The sequence below is a fragment of the Neolamprologus brichardi genome, chromosome 20 (genome assembly GCF_056152115.1).
Source record: "Neolamprologus brichardi isolate AB-2024 chromosome 20, ASM5615211v1, whole genome shotgun sequence".
Taxonomy (NCBI): Eukaryota; Metazoa; Chordata; class Actinopteri; order Cichliformes; family Cichlidae; genus Neolamprologus; species Neolamprologus brichardi.
The window spans coordinates 34283260-34305327 of record NC_142123.1 but is presented as its reverse complement, the minus strand read 5'-3'; the positions used below and the strand labels follow the sequence as shown (position 1 = coordinate 34305327).

Sequence of the window (22068 nt, the reverse complement as noted above, 5' to 3'; positions counted from 1 at the left end):
GAAGCTAACAGCCGAAGAAAAGTCAACAGTTGCAGAGGTCTGAAAGAAATATCAATTTAATTGAATAAAGTATGAAGCTTCTCTTGGATTTCTGAAATTCCTGTTAGTTTCATTTTAAATATGCTCGTCTGTAGAATAAATTTCAGTAGTTTCTCATGCCTGTCCTCCTGTGTGCGTGTTATGTCATGAGTTATATCAGTATGATTATTTATCTTTTTATCAAACGTTCATATTTCTGTTCATTAGTAATTATGCTAATTAGGTCATTTTACACATAAACTAATGAACAATATTATTCCGGCGAATTTGTAAAATAAAAATAATTTCTCGGTATAATAAACCATCAAACTGTCACAGGGGGAATAAATAAAACCACTCAATTTTTATTTAATTAATGGATGAAAACAATGACTTTTCTACAGTGACTGAGTGAAACCAACGACGTTTCTGCCGAATGAAACGGAAAGGAAAAACGGCAAGTGCAAATGACGTCATCAGCAGGCGCCTACAAGCCCCATTAGCGGGAATCTGACCGTTTGGAACGGGTGGAGGTGAGAAGTGAGTCATTTTCTAAAACATACAGACTATTTGAAGCGTCTGATAGCCACGCTTTATCCCGGGAAATCCGGGTATTTCAGGGCACGGAGTTAGCAACGCTGTCTGCTCTGGTTTTCGCGTTAAGGATCTGTGGTCACTTCCGGGTTTTTGTTTTTGTTCAGCCTACAGACTTTCTCGTTTAAAACGCGCCGAAACACACACACACACACGGTGTAGCTCCGGCGATCAGGTCCTAACAGAATAAATGTGTTTGTGTGGGACAGGTCAGCGCTGAGTCTAACATTTGGTTTGCTCTCTTACAAAGAAATGAACAGACTCAGGTTTTTACGGTACTTAGATTTTAACGACGAGACGGAACAGCCAATCACGGAGGCTGGTAAACATGCTGTGGGCTGCTTTCCTGCAGAGGGTGAAGAGGATTCTTCACTGCATTGAGGGGCTTGTGGATCAAGCACATATTTCAACCAATAACATTCAAATTAAGTTATAACTTCTATAATGTTTATTTTTTGGAAGGACGGACCAGTTGCACGAACCAAAACATGTATGTATATTCCAGATATCTGTAGTATTAATAGAGTCATATGATTACTGCACATTTACCTCTCATCCACTTCTTGGAAGTGTCTCCCAGTCCCAGCTTGTTAGCATGTTTTGGTTCGTGCAACTGGTCCGTCGGGTTATTGTCTCCCCAGAAACATTTCCATTGTGTTTTTTCCGATTTCCGTTGTGTTTTGTTTTCTTTTTGCAAGTGTTTTCTGAAGTTGCAGTCCATTTGGCCTCTCAGGGCCACCGTACAAACCTTCTTCGAGACACATCTGGCAATTTTACCATTTTTAATCCAGTGATGATGCACATGACGTATCACCTCACACCATAATTTCCTGCTGTGCAAAGCTGCAAACAGAATGACCTTTGGTGACAGGCTGATCCTCTTCAGATAACAATAAACAGCCCCCCCTTCATGTATGTGAAAGTCAGACTTTAGGAAAGTGCATGTACTGCAGAACCATTCGAGATGTGGTGCAGGGGGCCAGGACGAAAAATGCTGTGCAGTCCAACCTAAAGAGGGACATCTGTTCACCCTACCTGTCTCCTTTATCAGGCGGTGTGTCGCCATGACGCAGAGGAAAAGACCGTCCAGCACACAGAGCTCCTCTCAGAGAGTAAGTCCTTCGTTTCCACCACAGAAGAAATTCTTTTCACTTCGAGTGTCTGCACTGTTACAGTAATGAGACTAATAGCTTTGATTGGTTGGACTTGATGGTTTTTGGTGTTGACCCTGTGGAGGTCTGTGTGTTTGGCGATTATTGCAAGAACCTTATCGTGTCTCCATCTTGTCCCAGAGCTTTTAGACAGCCAGCTGATGAAAGTCAAAGTTACCGTACAGAAACATAAGCTGAATCTGAGGGTGTCAGTGAGTTTCACAGATACTGACTCCATGTACATTTTTCCCACGTAGAGACACACCGGCAACTTGGTGGCTCAGGATGAGGATGAGGATGCGACCTTCACTCAGCCGAGTACGTCACAGGTGCAGAGAGGGCTGGAGAAGCTCACACCTGCACAGGTCGACCAAAAGGTGCAGAACAAGGAGAAATCCAGAGTTTGATTCTTAATGATCAGTAAAATGTATTTAATTTTTTTTTCTGTCACTCGTCTGTCTGCAGACTGCTGAGGTGGTGCAGTACTTCCTGGTGAAGGACCAGAAGAAGATGCCTGTACGGCGAGCAGGTACAGACCGAGCAGCCAGGGAGCGTTTGAATACATGGCAGCTTTCCACTGAAAACCCCTCTGAGGTTTATATCAGCTGTGAAATCAAACGGGGGGGAACAGTTTGAGTGCTAAGGAACAGAAGTGTGCCACGAAAACAGGCTGCTTCAGTTTGTTTGAAAAATAAAAGTGCTCAGTGTGTCGTGTCGGGCTCTGAAGACGACGTTGTGAGTCTGAGGGGTTTTAAAACCTTGCTCGCAGCCGTGGATGTCCCAGACACGCGTATAAAGCACAGTAATGAAAGATAACGTCTCCTCTGTGCCGTTTCAGACCTGGTGAAACATGTGGTGAAGGATTACCGAAACATTTACCCCGAGATCCTAAAGAGGGCGGCGCGCACGTTTGACCAGGTTTGTAGAGTCAGAGATGATCGGCGTCTCGATTTGCAAGTGAAACTGTCTGAGCGCTGCGCTCTGCTGCTCTGTCCAGGTGTTCGGCCTGAAGCTGGTGGAAATCGACCCTAAAAATAAAATGTACATATTGGTCAATAATTTGGAGACGCCTGACAAAGCCTCGCCGATCAGGTGAGTATTCATGCATATATTCATAAACCGGGGAAACGAGTGTCTCAACATCAGCAGCACAAATGTTTGTGTCCTTGTGTGCGCTGTGTGCAGTCTGAGAGGTCTGTGGGCAGAGACTGCAGCCCCATCTAGTGGTGACATCATGTGTTACATCACAACCTAAACAGTTAAACGCTGAGCAGCAGGATTCAGTTATTGAACACCTGCGTGTTTTATACTCTGACACAGCCAACATCAGTGCGTCATCAGAAAACCTGCATTTGTGTAACAAGTGTCTGTTTCCTGTAGGAGCCCGTCCAATCCAAAGATGGGTCTGCTGTTAGCGATCCTCAGCGTCATTTTCATGAAAGGCGGCGTCGTCAGAGAGAGTGAGTTTCAGTCCTCCTTAACTAAAACAAAGGCGAGTTGATCTGTGGAAGGACACAAGTTTGACACGTTTGTCTTCCCTCGTCGTGCAGATCTGATCTGGAACACTCTGAAGAAGCTGCGCGTGGACCCCGGGTGAGGCCACGCCCCTCAGTCGGCGCCCAGCTGCCCGTCAGGAGTCGGCACAAATCTGACTTTAAACGTTTCTGTTTGCTGTGCGCAGAGAGAAGCACGAGGAGTTTGGTGATGTGAGGAAGATGGTCACCGACGAGTTTGTGCGTCAAAGGTAGGATGGGCTCTGTCACCGTGGTAACCGTGGACAGTTTAAAGTTCTGATCAAGATGTGAAGTTACTGCGCTGAACTGGGTGTAATCTGATTACCCGATAGCATGTAAACCCCTCCCCCACATTTGAAAGCACAGGGCGGGTGTGAAGTAGCTGCGTCCTGCAGTCTGACGATGGCTCAGGCGTCTAAAGGCACCGCCCTGTAAGCAGAAGGTCGCGGGTTCGAGCCCGGCAGGGTCGCTGTAGTCGTAGCGCACTGGTGTGTTCAGAGCCAGCGTCTGTCAGACCGTAGACGCTGGTTTATACCACACCACAGAGCAGCAGGAGGGCGCAGGAGGCCAGAGCACCGCAGCACCGTGCCTGGACCTGCTCCTCCAACATTCCCAAACTTTATGCCGGTGTTCTGACAAACCATCCTACTTTGGCAAAACGTCCTACCGTAAGTAGTTTATGCACATTTCTGCTGTCACAGAGTAACTCCAGCACAAATTTAAGTAGGTATGACGGTTTGCCACTGAACTTTGCCCATCAGAGTATGCTTGTAGCTCATATGCATAAAGCCAGCATGGTTTTCCACTTCATTTTACCTGTTAAAGTGTGCTTATAGGTAACATTCACAAAGGGAGCATGGTTTGGCACTTAATTTTATCTGTCAGAGTATGTGTGTAGCTGTTATTAACAAAGGTAGGACAATTTGCCACTGAATTTTGTGTTGTGCGCATGCGCAGAAACAACGGGTAGGATGGTTTGCCAGGTGGGAAGAACACCCCTGTTAGAAAACCGCGTGTTGTGTTTCGGTTCGCATTTCTTTGACATTTTGTCTTCAGTTACTTTTCTGCGTCTGTTTTCCAACAATGCATCGCTTTCCTACAAAAACAGGCTGCAGTGGATTTCATAAAGGGCTTTTTTCCTTCAGCGTTTGTTTCTCGCTGTATTGTAATTCACGTTTCCCAACCTGAAGACTTCCGTGCTGTATGCTGGCAGCATCACTGATGTTTCATATCGGAACTGAATGATTATTTAACGTGATTACTCCTCAGTCTGGATTAAAAGGATCTGTTGATGTCGAGTTTCTTTTTTTTTTAAAGTGGTTTTCATCAAAATGTAAAAGGAAAAAAAGAAGAGTGTGAAATTTTCATTCACCCTGAAATTAAACCCACAGCTGTAAGTGGAAGCAGGCACAACATCTGTAAGTGACCCGGCTGATAAGGATTTAAGACTCATAGATATTTGGAGGCTGAATTTATTTGTTATTGTCACAGATGGTGGACGGCCCATCTGTCCCATCAGCACTTATAATGTGGCTGATGGGTTTTCCCCAAAGTCTCTTTACTGCTTTAAGTTTTCATTTATCTGCAGTTTTATATGTCAGCTCATAAATAATCAGGCGGGCGATCACAGGTCCAGGGAGGCCTCGACTTCTGTAACCAGATGTGATGATCAGCATCGATGCTGGACGTTTCAGTCGCCCGACCTTAGTTTACAGGAAGATCATGTTTTATTCTAGAAGATGTGAAGAGCAGCTCGCTGCTCACGTTCAGTTTATATCGACTTCCTCACTCATTTACTTACATCTTTTCTGTTAATGCTCAGTTTGATTCCTCTGTGTGTTTGTGCGTGTTTGTGTGCAGGTACCTGGAGTACGTGCGGATCCCTCACACGGAGCCCATTGAGCACGAGTTTCGCTGGGGTCAGCGCGCCGACGCAGAGGTGTCGAAAGCCAAAATCCTGGAGTTCATGGGTGAAGTAAGTTCACTGAGCAGAGCAGGCCTACACCTGCAGATGAAGCTGTGGCTGCTAATGATGTTTTCCTTGTGTCTGATCTCAGCTTCATGAACAGGACCCTAAGACCTGGACTCAGCAGTACCGACAGGCCCACTCCCTCCCCAACTCCAGCCAGGCCTCCAGCAGCAGCAGCAGTCAGAGATAACCACCTGACAGCTTCTCCTGTCTTCTTTTTATTTATCGTGTGTGAAAGAGAAGCTGCTCCAGCAGCGTTTGTAGACTGATCGTGTTACAGTGTGAATCCCGGTTATATTAGGGCCTCGTGTTGGACCCGTCTGAGCCTCTTTAATCGTTTTAAACATGAGAAAAAAACACAAATGTCCAGTATCCATTTAGATTTTATTGCCTGGATTTTAACGTAACAGCAGGTTTTTTTCACGTTTATAAAATAAAGGTTTTTATAATTGATCCAACAACAGTGATTGCATTGATTTGACTGGTTGCTGGTGACACAGCGGCACGGGGGCGGGGTTACTCTACTGTTCAACACTGCAGGTTTGCTACCACTCACAGTAAAACTGTCACGCTGTGGAAACGAGGAAACCCTGAGGCGGTTTGATTTTCTATTGCTACACAACTCAGAACACAATGCTTCACACCAGCACACAGAGGCCTCCAATCACATCTGAGTAATAGCGTCAGTCGGTATCCAGGTTTACTGGTATCATGAACCTGGCTCACCTAACTACAGCATATCACCATGGTAACCTCGATTTAAACATGCCCTGGGCTACCTACTCTGGAAAATGTGCAGTTTTTCTACAGTTTCTGAGGGGAGCACATCCCTAAACTGCAGGCTTTGAGGTATATTTAGTCTCATCAGCTTATTGATCCTGTTTGCTATTATTAAGAACACCTGAAGGTGTTAACACGGGTGGTGGCTCTAACCAGAAGCCTACGCAGGTGTTTGGCTTCACTATTATCATGAAGCTTGTTAATCCTGCAGCACAGTTCTTAGCGTTTCATCCGAGCAGCAATCCGACGCTTGGACCCACAAACGCAGTCCCTCTAATGACCACAGGATGGAGCCGTTTCGATTCCAGCATCTAACTGATGCTTTTATCTTTAGTGACTTTGAGTATGACACCAGTCTGTGCTGCCTGTAGTGAACCACTCGCCCTCCTAACATCAACCTGCCTGAGGTGAGTTCATGATACCAGTGATCCTGGATCAGCGAGTCCAGGAGACAAAGAGCAGGACTACAGCGGACGGACACATCATCAGGACCACGAACAGTCAGTGTAAACAAAAAAGATGCACCAGACCTCCCTCCCCCACTAACGAGTGTGTGGTGCATAGAGCAGTCATGGATTTTGTGTTCATGAGGCACATTGAGGTATCGGGCAGTTACAGGACCAGCTGTCCCCTCATGTTTTAGCAGGAGTTATGGGTCGTGTGCTTCGAAGGCCTCGTTTCTGTTTGATCTTTTACAATGAAGAATACTGAAAACCACATTCATCCAAACACTGTCAGCCAGTCCTGCTGAATCACCGACCCCTCAGGTTATATCGCCTGTGGATATCCGGGGAGGGGTCGTTTTCCTCCATCTTTTTTTTTTTTTTAAATGAACGCGGGCCGTTTAAAAAGAGATTAAACCATTAAACTATCATCAGTTTCTGAACAGGCTGAGGGTAATCAGAAAAAACAGTCTGAGGCGCAGACACGGTAAACACATGGATGCATCCACCTGCATTCTGTCTGAAGGCCACCAGGTGGCGATAGCTGGGTTCCAGCTTTACATGCGTTTAAACTGCTTTCTGTCTTGACTTTGTTTCAACTTTTCCTGATGATCATCAAGTGTTTTCTTGATGTTTTCGAGCGCGTGTTCTGGGTGTTTTATCAGCATCGAGGCGCCAGGCACACGACTCAGAGTTTTATTTCTGGAAGAAGGCCCACGGGCGTGATGGTGGAAGTCCGGCTTTAATGGGTGAATGTGGCTTTAAGAAGTCGGTTAGATCAGAATAGAAGTGTTGGTACATTTACCACCAGAGCAAACATGACGGTTTTACTGCCAGGAATAAAAACTTTTTCAGCAACTCTAAAAATCACATCAACCTGTCCTTTAAGGATCTTTCAGCTTCGCTTCTGCAACGACGCTCTACTCGCCGACGGTAACCAGCACCACGTGTGTGTCAGCGTGGACAGTTAACTTCCTACAATGACGGTTCAGACTGACACTGGTTACAGCACAGGTACAGGTGAGGAAGAGTCGAGGAGGGGAAACGGTAACGCAGACCCCCGGCACATGTTCAGCACTACTTTGTTTTCCTCACAGTAGAAAAGACCTCCTCTTCATCCGGCCTCGGCCCTGCGTTATAAAGTGCATCGACAACGGAAAGGCTACCACAGAGAAACGTCTCATTTTCAGTGTTGTGAAGCTTCAAACTGTCACAACAGCAACAATCACAACAGCGATGATCTCTAAGATTACTTCAATTAAAAAACAATAAAAGGCCACTTTCCACCAGTGAATAAAAACGAGCTCCCTGCCGGCCTCCTCTAGATGTGCTCAGGCACCGTCTCCAGGGCCTCGGCCGGGTCTCGGTCCACGTCGACGTTCTGGGAAAGAAAGTCAAACTGAGTCTGATGCAGAGTCGCAGCGTTTGAATCAATGCAGGCTGCTTCATTTACTGATCTGTACGACACGCGCACACACACACACACCTGTGATTTATTAAAACCATTAGTTCATGTTCGGCTTTCTGAGCAGCACAGAGTGTGCGCGCTTCCTCTGCACCTCGGTCAGTCTCAGGTTTCGTTAACTCTATGACTTGTGTTCAGCCGTTTGTGTTTAAAAGAAAAATCATATTTCATATTTACCACCGGCTTGTCTCTGTGTGTGTTGACGGCCTCGATGTTCAGGAAGACGGATTCCACTTTGCAGCCTGAGGGAGAAACAGACGGACGCTGTGATTGCACGCCGTGACTTCTTCCACCAGCACGCCGTTTAAAAACGACTTTCATCATCTTACTTTGTGTTTGCTAGTTTACGCTGCAGAGCTTGTTTTAATGCAACAGGAGGACGTTAAAGTCAGAGGCAGAAGGCGGCGAGACTGACCGTAAGCGACTGGAGTGAGTTTCAGAACCGTGTGCAGAGGACACTTCAGGTACGGCAGCTCGTCTGAACACAGAGACACAAATGTTTGTTTATCCACAGTGTGACTGCTGCCAGCACTAACCACAGAGGAATAAACTCGGGGAACCTGTCATTGTTTATTTGTTTCATTATCAAAAAAATCCTGTGAAAGATAAATGTGATGTGATCTTGTGCAGCAGTGCGTTCATAGGGTGAACAACATTGGTTTTAATCACCGAGCCTCAGCAAAGCCACTTACTAGCACTCTTGTCCAGGAAGTAGGCCAGCAGACACCTCATGACTGCCTGGTGACAGATGACTAGAACGTTCTCCTGCCTCTCCAGCTCCATGATGACCGGTTCCAGACGCTGAACGAGGTCCTCGTACGACTGAGACACACACAGTTAGACATCAGACACTTTGCTGTCAATGCGTGAAGCTGGACGAGGCTCCTCTTGTCATCAAACACTCGGATTTATTATCCGACTCAAAGTGGGACCAGATTTATTTATTTTTAATCACTTTAATGTTTTATTCAGTAAAACATACAACAGAGACCTAAACTCAGTGACTCCTACTACACAGCCAGAGCAGCTGCCCCCTGCTGGCCAGCAGGTGTAAGCAGGGTCCACACCCACCTCTCCTTTAGGGTAGCGGTAGCGATACTTGTCTTGGTCCCTCAGCGCGAACTCCTCGGGGAAATGCTCCTGAATCTCCTCGTACGTCATCTCCTCACAAACCCCCTGAAGCGAAACGCACAGGAAGTCAGACTCGTCTCCTACAAACGAGCAGAAATCATCTACGTGAAGCGGCCGTTTCTTTACGTACGGCGTCGATCTCGTTGAGAGCTTTCCATTGTTCGTACTGGACTCCCAGAGCCTCCGCGGTCTGGATGGTCCTCTTCATGTGGCTCGTCCACACCTTCAGGTCGTTGATGCACTGCCCACGCATGTAGGTGCCCAGAGTGCTGGCAAACTGACGGACACGCCAGAGACAAATCTCACTGACAACAACATGAACCGAGACCACAGGTGTATTTAACAAAACAAAACAAGAAACTAACCTTTGCCCCGCGAGAGGAAAGCCCAGAGTCGCCTCCGATGCGACCCACGAGGTTCAGCTCGCTCTCACCGTGGCGACACAGGTAGATGGACCTTGGGGTGACGTGGATGTTCATGAGGTAGTAGACGATCCGGCTCTGAATGTGGTCCTGGACCCGGTTCACCAGGTATCTGCTGCCCACGTTGAAGATTTTAATGTAAGACAAGTTCCTGCAGAAAGACGAGGACAAGAGACCCAGAAGTGTCAGCCCTCTTTACTTCCTGCCCTCTGCTGGACACGACGGTGCGTTTATGTAACAGAGACAGATCGCCCAGTCCGAAGACGCAGGACCAACAACCCGTCATCCAGCGATGCATCAATGTGAAGCTGCTATAAAGATTTCATCTTTAAAGTTGTTCATTTCTTCTGCCATCATATTTGTACTTAGTTACATTTGTACTTAGTTACATTTGTACTTAATGCACACGTATTTTGTTTGTTCTCAGTGTGACCGACGCTCAGGGACGACTCAGACCTCAACCACAGACGGTCCCATTAGTGGGCAAACCGCTCAGCCTCCTGAGCCACAGTCATGTGAGGAATCCTGCCGTGTTATTGGCTCGTGCAACCACTGGACCAACGTAAAACTCTCGCTCCACAATTTATTACAATTTAAACATATTGTCATATTTACTGGGCTTCAGAGGCATCAACTCAAACCAGTATCGACTGTGCAGAGTGATCGATGTGATGATGATGGAGTTTCAAATTCTCTGTAAGCTTATTAAGTTTAGCATGAGCAGAGCGTGTGGCTGATCTGCCTCCACGCTGAACCACGAGGTGTGGATGTGACTCTGACAGCAGAGGCAGTCACCTGTCCTTGGTGTCATCGAGGGGGACGTAGGTCATCGTATAACAGTCGATCCTCTTCAGGAAGTCGGCCACGGCCTCCTCTTTGTCACAGCCGGCGTAGTCCGGGCTGCTCAGCTTCACTTGCTGTTTGCAGGCAGAAAGAGAACAGTCAGGACTGAAGCAGCGCACATGCTGAGAGAGACGTGAGCTGCACGCACAACACCAAGTCTGAAACGAGCCAAACTGCAGAGAAAACAAGAGAAACGGACGCTGCAGGAAGGGTTTCTCCACATGCTTTTGTTGTGGAACAAAAACCCGTCCAGGTCCTGCCAAGACCCCCGCGGGCTGGCACAGCGAGCTCGCTTCAGCCCGACAAAAACAAACTGAAAGCGCAGCGGATCCCGGCTCCAAGCAGCGCCGCGGCTCACTTACTTTAATATTCTCAGCGATGATGTCGGGGTCGTCACATATCGACTCCACAAAGAAAACCTGAACAGGAAGGGAAACGAAAGCTGTCACAGAGTTTGACCAACACGTTTCTATTTTCAATAAAGAAAGAAAGTTGACCTTGTAGCCGTTTTCTTTGGCAAAGTTCAGGATGACCTCTCTGCGGTCCTGCGTGGTGTTCGTGGCATCAAAAACCTTCAAGAGACAAACTTAATAAGACCACACTGACCGACTTTAACAGCCGCACACAACGATGTGATGACGTGTGTTCACAGCGTTTTAGGGAGATCTGATTTGTCACTGTAATGTTGTGTTTGTGCGTCCACTACAAACAGAAATGTGCTGCTGAGCAGTTTGGAGGAAACTCTGGTTTTATTGTTTTAAACGAGAAATGAAAGTTTGACTCACCACCACCTGACCCTGCTCCCTGCTGATGTACTCGCACACGTCTTGGAGGGCGGCGACGGCACAGGCCCTGCGTGCAGACACAGAAACCGACACATTAATGATGTATGACACCGTCAGCAGGCGGGACTCACCCCTCATATCTTTACACGTTGGTAGGAAAGTAGGAAACAGCTTCAGCCGTTCATGCTGCATTTCCACGTACGTGCACATGTGTGGAGTTTCATGCCAAAGACCAGCTGGACAGCAGTGAGTGTTTACAGTCTGACACACGTTAAATACTGCTGTGCTCTGACCACTGTGAGCGCTACAGAAGCTCATCTTATCTGCAGGACATCAAATGTGTTTTTTTGTTTCCACGTCTTGGAGCGTGATGGAAGCTGAGCAGCGCTGTGGTGTGTTACAGGTCAGTGTGACCGACTGAAGAAGAAGAAGAACCTGAGGGGCCGAGATCGTGGACCGTGAGCTCTGCAGTGACCTGCTCCCATCTCACTTTGTGTCACAGATTATTTAAGGCCAGTTTATGACTCAACAACAAAAGTCTAAAAACAAAGTTTGAAAATGAATATTTGATACGTCACTTTCAGTCTCACAGCTCAGCTACAAGAACTGGACTGAAAATGGGAGAAAAAGCAGCAAATGTCCAAACAATAACTTTTAAAGACCTTCAGAGAGTTGGACACTTACTGCTCACGAGCACTTTAAAAATGACGACGTAGTCCGGCTCCTCTGCAGAAACATGCTGTGGGTTTCAAAAACACCTCAATGCTGAGGTGTGGCACACGTGAGGGTTCGTACCTGCGGATCTTCATGGCCTCCTCGTTGTCGGGTCTGAAGAACTCGTAGCTGTTGTAGGAGCACGTGGCCTGTCTGCGGTACTGCCCCACGTTAAACACTGGAACACAGAGAACGACAGTGACTGGATCCAACAGTAGCAATGAGCTAACAACGCTCAGAGATTAGAGGTGAGACTAAACTTACAGCTAAACATGCTAATGAGGATGCCATCTGCTTTTAGCAGTGATCATCACACGAGCCGTGAAGGATTATAACACGAACAAGGAGCTGTGGCTGACAGCAGCACACGTTCTAACCCACGATGCTTTCAGACGGCTGAAAAAGACCAAACTGCAGTTCCTCTAACATCCAGCAGAGGCTCCAGCAGTCAGTCCGTCCCCATAAACCCGGGGTAGCAACTCCAGGCCTCGAGGGCCGGTGTCCCTGCAGGTTTTAGATGTTTTCTTGATCCATCACAGCTGATTCAAGTGGCTAAATTACCTCCTCAACATGTCCTGAAGTTCTCCAGAGGTCTGGTAATGAACTAATCATGTGATTCAGGTGTGTTGACCCCGGGTGGGATCTAAAACCTGCAGGACACCGGCCCTCGAGGCCTGGAGTTGCCCACCCTGCATAGCTCTGCTCCATAAAACTGTACAGCTTCACTGTGAACAGGACAGCAGATGAAGAATAACAGAGTTTTGCACTGATGAAGAAGATAAATGATTTTTTAGTATGTGCACAGCTTACAGCTGTCATGACCGAGGATCATTTAAATGTCATCAGACTCATCAGATCCATGCTGGCTGTAATGAACTTTTTAGATCCTTGAAATCTGACAGTGTTGGGATCCTCTGAAGGATGTGCTGCCAACATGTTGGTGTCAAATACTGCAGAGCACCTTCAGAGTCCTGAGGAGGCCTCAGCGCCCTGGACACAGCAGACCAAATAAAGTCCGGACAGCCAGAAACGCCGCGGCCAAAAAGTTCCTCTGCTCTCATCTGCATCTTTGTAACATGACTGTTTATTCACAAAGCTTTGACCTGAAAAACGTTATTACTCTGCTGCTCAGTCAGAGCGAGCGTGTCTGTTTGAAGGTTTACAGAAATCACCTGTGAACATGAGCTGCGTTACATTAACGAGGAACAGCTCACACTAACAGGTGTGTTTCCACCTGTGTGACGACCTGCTGTGTCAGTTTAGCCCCGCGCTGGCAGCCGATACCTTTGGTTTTGACGCCGATCCAGTTCAGGTACCTGGTGAGCTTCGTGGAGATGTAGGTTTTCCCTCGTGCCGGGAGGCCCACCATCACGATCATGGTCGGGGAGTTGGTGAACTGGGGCACCGAGGCTGAAACGCACAAACACAAAGACGGTGACGACAGGTGACCAGCGCAGGCGTCCGAGGAGGAAAACACACCGACGTCTCAAAGAAGCCGTAAAAGTTTTACCATCTGAAGTCTGACGAACATTTCAAACACATCAGTCGTATAAATACTGACACAAACCTGCAAAATACTCCAGCTACATTACAATGCTAGCATCTCTATAGATGGCCCCGCCCCTCCCTGAGCCTGTCAGAGGTTTCTTCCTGTTCAGAGGGAGTTTTTCCTTCCCGCTGTCGCCAAAGTGCTTGTTTAAAGGGGAAATATGGTTGTTGGGTGTTCTCTTAAAAAATAAATACATTTAAGTAAATGTTTATAAATTAATTTCTATGTTTTTGGTGTAAAAATGTATCAAAGACATTAGAATTACTTCATTTTTATTTCATTCATTTCTTTGAAGCCTCGTCCTCCGTACGATCCTGATCTAAACGTTAAACGGATGTGAAAAGGTTAAGTGGGAGGAGCTGACGCCTGGCTGTGAAGGAGAGGCAGCAACAACACAACGATGTTCGGCTCATCTCGTCTGACTGCACAGCTTTCCTTCTCTGACGTCAGTACAAGTGCACCACGGAGGGTTCGAGCTGGACTAAATGTTACTTTGGTGATAAGAAGGAACACCGTCTGACCGCGAGTCATTTCTCAGAGTCACAGGCTGTAATCTTTCCTCCCACAGACACGCGCTCGCCGTACAGGAAGGAGGTGATTTTAAGCTCATGGCGAGCTTCTCTCTTCTGTCATCGCTTCAGTTTCATCTGTTTGTTTCACAACGTTTCTGCACTTTACTGCAGTTTAAGTAGGAAGTGCAGCTGAACTCAGTGTGAAGTTTACTGTTGTTTCTTCTCATTTACTGTGTTTTCCTTTTTTTCCCACATCAGCACTGATCATTTCTTTGATTTCTGTTTTATTTGCTGTCGTTGGCTTTTGTAAAGCACGTTGTGTTTGTGTGTCTGTTGTATATAAATACATCACACCTGATTACTGATTGAAAATAATGTTAAGACCATAAATCACCCTAAAACCACTCATCCTGTGACACCTCCACAGCTCAGGCTGCAGACACACTGACTGCACAGACGAAGCCGTCACAGGGAAACGTCACACGTATTCTTGTGCTTTTACTTTGGTAAAGGATCCAAATCAAAACTTTAGCACTCAGAAAGCAGCAGTGAGCACTGGTTGTTCACGTGTGGTGAGGAACGGTGAGTTTCCTCTTCAGGTGTTTGCCCGCTGCTGTCGCCCCCCCTCATTGTTAGGCTGCTTGTTTAATGCTTACAAAGCTGCAAAATGTTAACACGTCTGAGTGAAAGCTTCAGGGAAGATCTCAGAGGAACCTGACATTCGTTTGTTTCTTCTTCTGACAGCTGCTCCGTCTGCGTGCGCTCAGACGTCACATCAGCAGCAGAAATGTGGACGTTACAACAGAGAAGCAGCTACACGCTCTGCTGCCTTGCTCTGAGGTCAGAGTCAGACACTCCTGCACTGATCAGGTTATAACTGTGTGGTGGGAATTTTTCCTTTAATCGAGGGTGAAGATCGGAGAATTGCCATCCAATCATAAGCTAGAAATGATTCTGGTGTTTTTTTCTGCGCTGCCGCTTAAACAGAGACGTGTGGCCCTGACGTTTCATTGGCTGAGCCTCGCCACACACACTTGTCCACCAGCCAGTTTTCATACTTTGTAACTTTTTCTTCAAAATATTTTGTTATTGTGATTCTTTAGATGTTTAGTTTCACTTTGTACTTTACAAAATTCTTTAAATGCACATTTGTCGTGTTATTGTTGACGATCTGAGTCTGTCTGACCGCAACGCAATCACACAGCGACCCTTTAGGGTGAATGGCCGTCAGGACACACACAGAGACAGACACACACACACAGACAGACACACACAGACACACACACACACACACACACACACACACACAGACACACACACAAACAAACACACACAGACACACACAGACACACCTGGTGAATCCACACAAGCTGTTCAGAAGAAAACGCACAAGTATCAGCATGTCAAAGCAAAACAAGGCATCACAACGCAAACCACGTGTGTGTGTGTGTGTGTGTGCACGCACATGTGCTGCATGTGTGCGCTTGTGTACTTACAGCCTCGCCGTCTGTTCAGCCTGCTCTGCATCCATGGACCCCAGGTCTTCTCCAGAGGATTCTGAGTGAGTGTTTGCGACATGGCTTCAACAGCCAGGTGTGTGTCTGTGTGTGTGAACCTGTCCTCTGTATCTACGCTGTGTGTGTGCGTCTGTGAACAGGAGGACGGGATAAAGGCGCTCTCCCAGCTGTGTTCAGATTTTGAACTTACTCACACCACATCAGAGTGGGAGGAGCTTCAGCAGCGAACACACCTGTTTGGTTTGTGGCAGAGGATGCGGTGCCTCTGATTGGTCGGCTGGCCTGTCAGTCAGTGAAAGACTCTACGATGAGGTCATCCACCAATCAGCATGTGCTGCGGTAAACTTTGTCCCGGCACACAGGAAGTGGTGTAACGTGACAAACGGGTAACAACCATGCTGAGCGCCTCTATTGTGATTCTATCAGCTGACGCCCAATGAAAGCAGCCGAGCCCTGTGTGTGTGTCACATGACCTCGGTCCTCATGAATATCAACCATGTGGGTGGTGCCTGACTGGTTTGTTGTATTTAAATGCAGTCCTGAGATAACTACTCTTTCACACACACACACACACACACACACACACACACACACACACACACACACACGTAATTAAAAAGGAACAAGAGCAGAAAACTTCTGCTGCACAGATTCATTAAATGCATTTTAAATGTGATTATTAGAGGCAGTCATGTTTTTGCATGTGTGGAAAACAGCTTGTACCAAACAAACACACTTTAAGAAACGAGCAGACTGAGCCTGGACATCCTGACCTTTCTGCAGTAACCATCATTACTCCTCCTTCACGTGACCACAGCGCTGCACATACGTCTTGATTTTGCTTCCAAGGAGCCAAACCTGTTTTTTTCTCTTCCATTTTCAGTCCACTCCTTGTACCTGACCATTTTCAGAGGAATGTTTTAACTGCTGACCAATGAATCGTTCAGTGAACCCAACTCCAGGCACTTTACTACGACTCATGTGTCACAAAACATGCCAAAGACCATTTGACATGCAGAAAACAGTATTTTTGCACCGATGAACGAATTTCCAAAGAGCTACTGGATAAAATCTTAGCATGTCTAAGTGTTCAGTGTGTCGTTAAAAAATTAAATAAATAAATGAAGAAACCGGAGAATGGAGGACAAACCCCAGAGGAGAGGCAGTTACAGCTTAACTGCTGATCGCCATCATTGTGATCAATACTGAGACCACAACTATTTGTCACGATTAACAAAATGTGTGTTACACTGTAAACAAATCTCTGCATTGCTGTAAAAGCCTCTGGTGACCTCAGCACGTCTGAGCTGCATCGTTGGCTTTAATGCATTAATTATGTTGATGGAGTCTTTGACACAACCCTGCAGCACTCTGCATGTGATGCCTTCATGTTTAATATCAGCTGCCTTAAAGATGAAGTCTTACCAAACACCATGTCTGCAGTGCCACACAGATACATTTTCAGTGTTACTGCTCCAGAAGCTTCACACTGCATGGAGCAGGGAAAGGCTGTGATTGGCTCATATAGACGAGTGGTCGGCTGCTTATTTAGGGAGCGCCTGGCTTGCCTTTGCTTTGATGGCTCATTTAATTCTGGGACATCAAATACAAGTAATCGTGCAGCCCTCGGCCGACATGTTTGGTGAGAGCCTGCAGACGTCTGTGAAACACGGAGGAGGCTCTGTCATGCTTCAGGCTGCAGTGGAGCGAGTGGTGTTTGCTAAAACTTCTAAATGCAGCGGCCGTTTAAAGCCATCTGCAAAGCACCTGACTGGTAGGAGAACACCTGCAGTAAAAATAGACCCGGGCAGGAAAACAGAGAAACACCGCCATCAGACTGGGCTCCACAGAGTCCACACCTCCACGTTATTACAGCAGTGAGGGATCATCACGGAGAGCAAAAAGCAGAAACATTCTGAGAAGAGCTCCGAACGTCCTTCTAGAAGCCTGAAGAAAAATGACTGGAGACACTTAAATGACAGAAATCTGCCTGAGAGACTTCAGACTGCTGAATAAAGGCGATCAAACCAAAATATTCATTTTACATTCACAGAAATCAGTTTTTGCCTGATATGTTTTAATCCCAACATGCTTCAATAAATCCTTACATCCATTTTCCGGCAGAATACAGAGAAATGAAATTGGCTCACGACTGTTGCACTGAACGTCATGCCTTTGCAAGTTAAGCGACATTAAAAAACTTTTCCCTTCGTTATCTCAGTTTATCTCCTTTCAGCAGACGGCTCTTATTGACAGTCGAGTTACTGTCCTGCTCTGTCTCACAGACTGACGCAGACAGACAGAGGAGGGACGTTATAATAATTATAAACATGTTGCTTTACCGTAAGTGTATAAAACGGCGCTCAGCAGACATTACACCAGAAGAGGGCGAGCGAGAGCGATTAAGAGGGAAGTGAGAAGGGAAACTGAGGTCTTCAGTCAGGTCTGAATCTACCTGACATGACTGTCACTCCCCACAAAAACGTAATTATTAGAGACAATTTTTTTTGTCAAAGCTAGCATTCAGCGACAGTAACCAACAGTGGCCACAAGATGGCAGTAAATGACAGGACGGCAGCAAACAGGCGTTACAGGCTCGCCGACAGGACGCCCGCTGTTCTGAGGAGTGAGGAGACAGAGGCTTCCACTCGCTGCCTCAGCGTGATGATGTCATAAACACATAAAAGCTAGAATGCAAACAGAAAGCTTATCTAAGGTGAGACCAACACGTGGACCTTTGCACACAGCTCAACCATCCCGTTACCGTCCTTGTTTGCACGCTGCAGCAGACACGAAGCTTTGTACAGAACTGAAACTGAACTCACAACCTTTTCGCTGTGAGCCAGCGGGGCTAACCACTGCACCAGTGCACCAGTGCACCAGTGCAGTACTGCACCACTGCACCAGTGGCCAGCTGGAGTCGTTCTGTGTGGAGTTTGCGTGTTGTTGTCTGTGTGGGTTTTCGGCGGGTACTCGAGCTTCCCACGGTCACAGAAACATGGATGCATGGATGGATCACTCGCTTTTATTTGAACTTTGGGGACAAATAAATGAGAGTTAAATAAAGGAAAAACCATTTTAGTGGTTTGGGTCTGACTACAGCTTCTACACAGAAGTTAAAATGTTAATGATGTGTGTTACTGACAGAACATATAAACAGTCAGTAAACATAAGCAGCTCCTGCAGCTGATGTTTACGCTGCTGAAACTCGCAGTGAGCAAACAGGAGCTGGGTCACATGTGAAACGCACATCTGCTCAAGTCATCAACAGCTCAGAGACGTTGAGCAAGAACATTTCCTACGAAGTCACGCTTCTGTTCCCACGTCAGTTTCCTTCAACAGTGAGCCGAACACTAAAAACCAAAGAATCTGAGGTCAGAGGTCATCAGTTTCCAGTCACAGAGGTTTAAAAAAATGACTAATGAAGCAAACAGCTCGTTTCTTCTGCCAACTTAAAGTTTATTTCCAGGCCTGAGTACTTCATTTATGTTTCAGTGGCTCTGTAGTTTAGTGGTTTACACCAAACACGGCAAAGATGCTCCGCCTGAGTGTTTCTGACTGACATGGACACAAACTGAGTCCATCCACAGGTCAGATTTCAGTAAAAACCAGTGAAGCATTGTTGTCTTCATGCCTCTTCCTTCCTTCATGAAAGGAAGCGTGTGAAAGGCATGCAGTGTGTCTGTGTTTAGTCAGGACTGAAAACTGACCAAAAATGCCTTTGGGAATTTTATCAGCTCGGAGTGGACAAAAGTCACATTTATTCGTTTAAAAAAGAAACCAGACTGGACCGGAGACCGAGTTACTTCATCGACACGACAGCAAACAGCCGAGCAGTCACTGCTATACTCAGCTCAACATAAACACGTCTTTTAAAAGCGCTGCACACGCCACAGACGGCTCGGAGCGAGATTGAATCATGTCAACACGACAGAAACCATCACAGAGCGTCGGTCACACACAAACAGACCTCAGAGTGGAACGACCTCCCTGCAGCCGGGATGTGAACTTTGTCGTCATTAACCAAAGTGAAGCCAAAAGCATGCAGGAAATTTACATTTTACTATATTCTTAGACACGAGCAGCTACAGCCTGCTGTTGGTTTTATACGTGACCATGGCCTGAAGTTTAAAAAAGCACGGCGTACATCAGTCACCATTCGTCAGGCCTGACCACATGACGCACTGCAGGTGATCCTGCTCTCAACTACATGTTTGCTTCTTCTCACAGGAGTGAAACCAGCACTGACACGGTGGCGATGAAGACATGCTGACCCTGCAGTCAGCTGTACCCACGCCACCACACTGCAGAACATCCATCGTCCAAAGACAGGACCTGCTGCTGGTCAGGCTGCGTTTTTACAAAAATAAAAGTGGCGAGCACGCGCTCCCCCCGCAGGCTCACAGTCGTCCACTCCTCCAGCATTAGAAGGTGCCCACTCTCGGATTTCTGCCCGCGGCCTCTCAGACAGCGGATCCGGCCCTGCATTGGCTCTCACTTCACGTGACCATCGAGCCAGACTTCAGGTGTTTTCACCAAAAATGAGTCACGTGTGCCACCTGGGGGAGGTCAGCGCGTGCGTTTCTCCGAATGAGGGAAACAAACCTCACCTGTGCTCTCACACCGCACGCGCCGCCGTCGCATGGCGTGCGCGCTTTGCTCCCTGGACTCCATTCCCCACGCGGGTCGTGTCTTATCAAACCAGCAGCGCCACCCAGCACATGCCTGACAGCAGCTCAAAGGCCGCGCGCTGTGACATATATGCGCGCTCACGGCAGGCCCGATATATCGCAGTCCTTATATAATGTGTGTGCGCGCGCACGCTGATTGGCTTTAACAGTATTCCTGATGATGATGATGATGATGATGATCACGCCCTCTGCCCACTAATCAATGACACAGTTTGCGTCACGGTGACGCGCACACAGTGTGTTGCGGGAATGAATGAAATAAGAGCGCGTGTGTGTGTTTGTGTTTGTTTTATTACATAACCAGGCTGCTATTCTTACATCCCGGTCATGCGCAGTGCGCGTGCGCGCGTGCCCGTCACTCACCGTGCGGCCGTTGGAACCGGAGCGTCCTCCCCGCGGCCCCCTGCGTGTCTCCTCCGGCTGCTGCGATCCGCTCTCCGTTCATCATCCCGCAGATCTGCTCGTGGCTCACCGCGTCGCAATATCTGTTCGTGTGTTGTGACTCCGCGCCTGCTGCATGCAGCCACGGTGCGTGTCTCTGCCCGCTCAGGCAGCGTGGAGCCCGCCAGGCGGTGCTGGGCGGAGCGGAGAGGCCGGTCCTCGTCACAGACTAACTAGTCCTGCAGGTTTAACGTCTCACGCCTCTTTGTCATCGTAAACATCAGCACGAGCCGTGCGTTAATGACGCGCCCATCGTGCGCCACGCCTCCTCCTCCTCTTTGTCCTTCCTGTGGGGATCGTCGTGATGCTGCGCGCGCTCTGCTCTCACCTCGTTGCCGTCATCCTGTCACAGAGTCTTAAAGGGGCCCCCGACACTGTTACCCGAAAGTCACGGGACTGTTTCGTGTGGAGGACGCTTGGTCACGTGCTTGTTGGCTGTTAAGGAGCTGGTTTGTTTGTCGGCGGGAATGCACCCAACCCCCACACCCTCCGACCCCCGATGGGCCCCTGAGGCCCTCTGCACTGCTTTCACTTTCCAGGACAGCAGACTCAGAGTCAGGCAGAACTCACCGCTGACGTTAAACACGCAAAATCTACGCAGACGGCTCATCGTAGGCTTTTACGTCATAGAGAGTTAAAAGTCAGACCCTTTGCCATGGTGACCGTCTCTGAGGTGGACATGCACAGTGTGCCCCACATTTGTCTTTAGCAGAGTCTCACAGAAATCGTGTGGACCTGAACATGATGAATAAATCTGCACAGATACAGGACACGTGACATCCTAAACACTTTTGCTTCCAGCATTAGAAAACAGTCCTCAGATAAAATACTGAATATCTGTCCTGCAGAGTTTGTAGATTCCTGTCAGCATTATTAACGTGTCCAACACAGACATACTCTTCCAAATTCAAATTCAAATTCAAATTCAAATTTTTATTTGTCACATACACAGTCATACACAGTATGATATGTAGTGAAATGCTTGGACAACTGCTCGTGACCTAAAGAAAAAGAAAAGGCTATGAATAAGATAGGAAATAAATAAATATGAAAATAAAAAAGGGTAAATTTAACCAGGAAGGAATAAAATAAAATATAAAAAAATTAAGTTAAGCACTGTCATACCTAATGTACCCAATGGTGATGATTTTGCCGATTTAGAAACGCTGAAAACTAACTTAAAGAACAAAAACAAAGAAAAGGTGGTCAGAGCAGTCGTGACGGCAGCCGACCTCACCGGCGCCATCTTAAATTTTTTTTTTTTTTTTTTTTTTTTATTCTTTTTATTTTATTTTTTTTTCCTTGCTCCGTAGTTAGTTTGCTGGGATCTGCTCTTCCTAACTGTGCATGATAATATGTGCTTTAACAGTCTGTATGTGGCTGCAAAGAGAAATGTAGAAATGTGACATCATGTAATTATCAGGACAAAAAGTAGGATATGAGAAAATGTAAATACAGAGGAAACAAATTCTCACAAAGGTGCAGCATGTTTGCTAAAAGCTGCGACAGCCTGCGCAGTTCTATCTGTA

At 47.0% G+C, this 22068-nt stretch overlaps 2 protein-coding genes across 5 annotated transcripts; one reads left to right on the top strand and one right to left on the bottom strand.

The window, feature by feature from the left end:
• Positions 1–479: 479 nt before the first annotated feature.
• On the top strand, positions 480–5699 carry ndnl2 (necdin-like 2). Of its 2 annotated transcripts, none has more exons than XM_035914561.2 (11): positions 480–558; positions 1664–1724; positions 2021–2140; positions 2229–2292; positions 2602–2681; positions 2761–2855; positions 3144–3223; positions 3314–3356; positions 3445–3507; positions 5138–5252; positions 5335–5699. In XM_035914561.2, exons 2-11 carry the CDS (start codon positions 1677–1679, stop codon positions 5434–5436), a joined length of 810 nt encoding a protein of 269 aa, XP_035770454.1. In that variant the 5' UTR covers positions 480–558; positions 1664–1676; the 3' UTR covers positions 5437–5699. The 2 variants fall into 2 exon arrangements, with proteins under 2 accessions (XP_035770454.1, XP_006806355.1); XM_006806292.3 differs by having other exon boundaries at positions 496–551.
• A 1138-nt stretch (positions 5700–6837) lies between these two features.
• LOC102794954 (6-phosphofructo-2-kinase/fructose-2,6-bisphosphatase-like) lies at positions 6838–20887 on the bottom strand. 3 transcript variants are annotated; one of them, XM_087834383.1, is made up of 14 exons: positions 20462–20887; positions 13114–13239; positions 11911–12007; positions 11116–11182; positions 10828–10902; positions 10693–10749; positions 10283–10404; positions 9431–9638; positions 9196–9342; positions 9006–9110; positions 8627–8756; positions 8350–8412; positions 8112–8176; positions 6838–7850 (listed from the first exon to the last, which is right to left on the bottom strand). In XM_087834383.1, exons 1-14 carry the CDS (start codon positions 20544–20546, stop codon positions 7791–7793), a joined length of 1407 nt encoding a protein of 468 aa, XP_087690509.1. In that variant the 5' UTR covers positions 20547–20887; the 3' UTR covers positions 6838–7790. The 3 variants fall into 3 exon arrangements, with proteins under 3 accessions (XP_087690509.1, XP_087690511.1, XP_087690510.1); XM_087834385.1 differs by lacking the exon at positions 20462–20887 and adding an exon at positions 20018–20122; XM_087834384.1 differs by lacking the exon at positions 20462–20887 and adding an exon at positions 15387–15954.
• Positions 20888–22068: the final 1181 nt, after the last annotated feature.